Genomic DNA, 5,784 nt, shown 5'->3' on the forward strand with positions numbered 1-5,784 from the left:
AAATACAGTCCCATCTGAGGTCCGGGGGAAGAGTGGGGTGTGGAGGCCGAGAAAATTAAGGCCATTCCACTTTAAGTTCAGCGTTAGCACAAGTACAGCCATCCCAGGCCCCTGTGAATAAGAGCTGAACTTTACCTTACTTCAGTTACAGGAAGAAAACAGCTTACAGCTTAACGTCCTAGGAAGCCCCTATTAGAATGAGAACAGAGCTCAATGCCCTTGAAAGCCCCCTATCAGAATGTAAACAGAACTTGACAAATTCCTCCACCCCTTCTGGAGGTCCCCTAGACCGTTCTATAAAAAACTAAGCTGAAACCCACCTCGGGGTCCAAGTCCCTGCTCCCTGCTCCGCTGTGTCGGGTGCACTTGAACCCAAGCTCCAGCTTGTAAATAAACCCTCGTGTGTTTGCATCGGTGTCGGCTCCTTGGTGGTTTCTCGGATTCGCGATCTTGGGCACAACATGGGGGTGAGGACTTGAACATTTGAAATGTCGGGGGGATGCAGTTTTCAGCCCATGATGCCAATAATTAACTCTACATACTTAGGGGTATAAATTAACCGTTTTAATTTAAGAGAGAGAGGGTGGGAGGAGAGACGAAGGGAGGGAAGGAGAGAGGGAAGGCAGGGGGAGAGACAGAGAGATTGATTGGTTGACTGGAATGTTCCAGGGAGGCTCTGTTCTTCCAGGACCATGGGCACCCCGGGCCAACCTCACTAGGATAAGCCACTCGAGTGGCTGTTCAAACATTTAAAGGGGGCCCCGCTCCACCCAGAAGCCCAGAGTGAAAGAGATGGCTGCAGAGCGTCTCCGGTTGACATGAGCGTGGAGGGTCTGGGCCCTTCCCTCTCTCCTCACTGCGGCACCTGTGACAGGCACCCTGCAGAAACCTTTGGCCCCGAGGATTGCAGGCCCCCCCCATGAGTTCCTCACAGCTACACAACTCATCAGAGTTTGAAACGGGCGTGCACGGTATCACCTGACCATCCTTCCATTCTCGAGGCTCACTGTCGCTGCAGGGCTCCCGAGGCCTTCCCGCCCCCATGCGCCCAGGCAGGCCCCGTGCGGCCTGCTCCAGTTTTTGGCTTTGCTTCTTTTGGGGGGTGGGCTGGTTTACCACCTGCCGGCTCCGATACCCAAGACAAGCCAAGAGGCGACAGTTAGATGCAGCCTCCCTGTGACCTCTTTGCACACACCAGGCCAATAAAACTCGGGCCGAATGACAGTGACAGCTGCCTCGTGGCATTCAGAGGGACTCGAGCGGTTCAGTTCCGCGGTCTCAGGGACAAGTGTATCATTACAGCCGGGCTGCTGGGAGAGAAGCCACCCACACCCACCTCGGGGACGGAGCAGGGAGGGGACTCTCGGGCACCTGCAAGGCCCCACTGAGCGCCCTCCGCGAGCTCCCTGCCGGCGACAGCTTGCGGGGGACACTGTCCCAGCCTGGGGTGCCCAAGGCCAGTGGGTGAAGAGGAAGGAGGATGGGGGCCAAGCAGTCAAGGGCTCCCTGCAGGGACAAGGGCCCCCGGAGGATGGTGCTCCTGCGCGGGAGGCAGCCCTTCGCCCCGTGGGACGACAGCCTGCTCCCGGGCAAGGACCCCCGGGCCCTGCTGAAGCGGGGCATGCGCCACGTCAGCTTCAGCCTGGTCACCAAGGGAATGACGGACGTCCCCGACTTCCTGTGGGGCTTGTCCGAGGTGCAGAAACTCAACCTGTCTCACAACCAGCTCAGGGCCGTGCCGGCCGACGTGGGCAAGCTGAGCCGGCTGGTGGTCCTGAACCTCTGTGGGAACCGCCTGCGGAGCCTGCCCCGGGAAATCAGCGTCCTCCAGAGCCTCAAGGTCCTGTTCCTGAACATGAACTGCCTGACCGAGCTGCCCGCCGAGCTGAGCGCCTGCAGGAGCCTGGAGGTCCTGAGCCTGTCCCACAACTGCCTCTCCCAGCTCCCCGCCAGCCTCGCCGACCTCTCCAGGCTGCGGAAGCTCAACCTCAGCAACAACTATTTTGCTCACATCCCCATCTGCGTGTTCGCGCTGAAGGAGCTGGATTTCCTGCACGTGGGTTCCAACCGCCTGGAAAACATCGCCGAGAGCATTCAGTGCCTGGCGGGCCTGCAGATCTTCATCGCCGAGAGCAACAACATCCACTCCTTCCCACGGTCGCTCTGCCTGCTGACCAGCCTGGAGCTGCTGAACCTCAACAACAACGACATCCAGACCCTGCCGGACGAGCTCTACCTGCTGTGGAGACTGGGGCGGATTGCCTGGAACCCCATGGACAAGGGGCTCCACATTTCCCATAACCCGCTTTCCAAGCCTCTGCCGGAGCTGGTGGAGGGGGGGCTGGACATGCTCTTCAGTTACCTGAAGGACAAAAAGCACCACTGACCGGACCCCAGGGGTGCAGCCGGTCGCCGGCTCGTGGACACCTGTCGCACCTGCCGGCTGGGTACCGCTCCAGCCCCAGCTTTCTGCTCTTACTGTTCATGTTGGTTAGCGCTTGTGTCCGTATTTGCCGAATGGTATTGAGCACTCATTCTACGGAGGTGTTTGCTTTTACCTGTGTACGTGTCTAAGAAGCCCCATGATGTGTGATGTTCATCTCATCCCAAACATGTCTTTGGTTTTCTCCAAAGAGAAACCATTCCAATTCTCCCAAGGAGCAGTGGGAGTCAGCCCTTGGGATAGTTGACAGCAGGTCTGATTCAATGGGACTCAGAAGTCAGATTTTTGCTAAGTATGTGCCGTGGGCCAAGGGTGGCATGAGACACTGACACCATCTGGTTTCAACCCTCGAATTGGCAGCCTGCAGTCAGGGCGCAGCCCCGAGACGTGCTCCTGCATCAGCCTCCATCAAGCATCACTGAGGACCAAAGAGCAAGCTAGAGCCCTGCTCTGCTGGCAACGACCAGGTCAACCAGAGCTTTCTCCCCCCTGAGTTCTGGGGGAACAATCATAAGAAATGTGTTTCTAAAATGACCGTAAAGTAACAATCGAGCTGCTCATGTTTACGTCTGCTGGTGAGTGACGGGAATAGCATGATGGCTTTCGGATAATAAATACAAACCAATTTTAACACAGTTTCAACCTTCTTTCCCAATCCTCTGGCACCCCGTTATACCCCTCTGCTTTTCTAGAGACACCAGATGATGGTTAAATCATCCAATTCTAATTTCTCTTCTCCCTTACTAGATTTGCCCTCTCAGGGGTGAGCTAATAATTGGGGGAGAAAATTATCAAATGGCAGGAAAGAGGAGGTGAGGCATAGGCAAGCAACACACACAGAAAGTAATTACCCTTTTCACATTCAAAGGAGGGTAATATTTGCCACTTGGCTTTTGCATGTGGACATTTAAAAAATGAGTTTGGTGACATTTAAAAGTTCTTTGAACAAAAGGCTCTGTAAAACTATTAAGTTTGTTTTGCTTTTAATTCTAAGAGTACACAGCTGTTAGTTAAACATGGACATTAGGATGAGCAATTACAGAATTCCTGCCACCAGGGTCATCGGATCTTAACTGCTGTCACAGCAGCCAAGAGCCCCTAAGACATGACGGTTTATACAGAGGTAAAGAAATTCCAATGAAAAGGTGGCAGTGAAGAAAGCACAGTCCCTTCAGATCACTGGAGAGCCAACTGCTCAGGTTTGGGGGCCAATTTGTCTATAGAATATAGCAAACGATATCAAGACTTAGATTTGGGGTTGTTGCCAAGACTCGTCTAATTTCTTAATACCCTTGGTTAAACATGTATTTCTTAGCACCTTCTTTAGGCTGAACACTGGGCTAGAAGCTCGAGAGGAATAAATGTCCTGCTGCTTCTACCAAGGAACTCATGGTCTGGAGAAAGAGACAGACCCATGTGGGTTTCTATAACATGTGGCAGGTTGTGATCCCTGCTAAAGGGAATTGTAAGCAAAGTCTACAGCAGGGTTGACACACTGGACGGTGTGGACTAGACTGAGCCCCGAAGCCTCAGTAACCAAAGAACGGTGACTGAAGGACATGACACGAGCCAGTCACACCCTCCGTTCCCTAGAGTTATTTCGTCCCCATCTGCCACCCCCACCCCGCCGGGAAAGAATGCAGTGGGGAACCCCCTCTCAGGTTCTGAGCTCAGGCAACTTTAGCATGGAGCTGCTCAGAGGGGTCCACATAACTTATCCATGGAAAAATCACTTTTCCCAGTAGACTCCCAAGTCAATTTTCCGATACACAAAAGAGGGAGGCCAGTTCCTGTTGGCTGTTGGCTGTTATCATCAGATACCAGAGTTCCATTAGCACGTTCATGCGTGAGCTCTTCTGTTGCACCACTGCAAACAGATCTTACCAGTGTCACGGGGAGGCAGCTGAAGAAATCCCCTCTCAACTCCCCCTCCTGCAGCATGGAGATCTGTGTGTCCCTGCCAGGCGCACACAGGCACACTCCGGTAGCCTCACCCACGTTAGCCCGCTGGAGCCAAGGCTATTTAAAGACTTCAGTGGAATTCTTCCTTGACCTCATGACTCAGTGGGACTTGCAGGGCGAGCCTTCCTCCGCAGAGCAGAACTGGGCAGATCGCTTACTGCAGCTTTTTGGCTGGAGCGCACGCAGCTGTCAGACAAACACCGGCATGTGCCAGGATCACACCCGTTGCTGTCTGCTGCTGAAGAACTACTTGGGCTCACACTGAATTTCCATGACCTTGCACTGGGCAGAGGCAGGCCCGGACAGCAGCACTGCGCCTTTCCTGCTGAACCATCCTTTTATTTTCTCTCCTTGCTTTTTCAGTCACTTGATCTCACAGTAACTCGACTCCAGGGAAAGCACGGAACCATATTTTGAAGGTGACCCAAGAGCTGATTATACTTCCTTATAGGAAAAAAAAAATGGTATCGACTTGGTTGCCAGCTGCACTGGTACCTTCCAAAAGTATAGTAGCAAGGGTTTCTTTCTCATGCTCAGCGTTGAGGAAATCATACGAGTAATAGTAGTTGCCCGATATGATTTAGATATTGATTCTTTGTGAATGCTCCTTTTTTATTGATAAAGGGAAGTGCTGAGAAATTAAAACAGTAAAAGTGCATAGTTGTTCAAAAATGGCAATGTGGAGGGACTTTGACACAACCTTCAGTGTCTTTGCTGTCAAATTCAGCAGTTTGCTGACTGACTGTGAATGCTTCTTGCTTCTCTTTTGTAGTTCTAATACTGTCACATTCAAATAACTCCCAGGTATTTCTAAGGCTTTGGAAATCAAAGCGCTGAGGATGGCTGCACTGGCTGTGGAGTGTATTTAGCCAAAGAATACGCACTAATTGGGTGCTTGATGCAGGGAGCTGGCGGCTCGCATTCCCGATGATATTGTGGTTTTCATGTCACTTGGCTCTCTGTAAGGAGCAATCTCAGTGGTGTGTTCAGAAACACCTTTTGAAGCTGTTGCAGACTACAAGCGTACAATTAAGAAAAAAATCCTGCGTTCATGGGAAAGTAAGATGACTTTGAAAAGACACATCTGTTCAAGGAATAATACCGCTAAATGCATAAACCTGCTGCACAGTAGAAGGAAAAATGAAGCCATTTCTCTGCTTGTTGACTTAATAAATGGTTAATAGAAGAATTGTGCTCCATTTTTGGGCTTTAGTTAATAGACTGGCTTTCTGTAGTTACCTAAGATAGAGTAACTTCGGAGCGGTGCACCTGTATCTCACAATGAAGTCATGCTGGCACTGGAAAGGGAAAGAGGGAATGATGTTATTATTTGCAGGGACACATTAAACTAAGCCCCTTTCTTGTGGTGATGGATTATT

General features: G+C 51.6%; 1 protein-coding gene across 1 annotated transcript; it reads left to right on the forward strand.

Moving 5' to 3' along the window:
- Window positions 1–1,327: 1,327 nt before the first annotated feature.
- LRRC30 (leucine rich repeat containing 30) lies at window positions 1,328–4,589 on the forward strand. Its single transcript, XM_038541794.1, has one exon. The coding sequence runs from the start codon at window positions 1,481–1,483 to the stop codon at window positions 2,384–2,386; it is 906 nt and encodes a 301-aa protein (XP_038397722.1). The 5' UTR covers window positions 1,328–1,480; the 3' UTR covers window positions 2,387–4,589.
- The last annotated feature ends 1,195 nt before the right edge of the window (window positions 4,590–5,784 follow it).

Source organism: Canis lupus, chromosome 7 (genome assembly GCF_011100685.1).
Source record: "Canis lupus familiaris isolate Mischka breed German Shepherd chromosome 7, alternate assembly UU_Cfam_GSD_1.0, whole genome shotgun sequence".
NCBI lineage: Eukaryota > Metazoa > Chordata > Mammalia > Carnivora > Canidae > Canis > Canis lupus.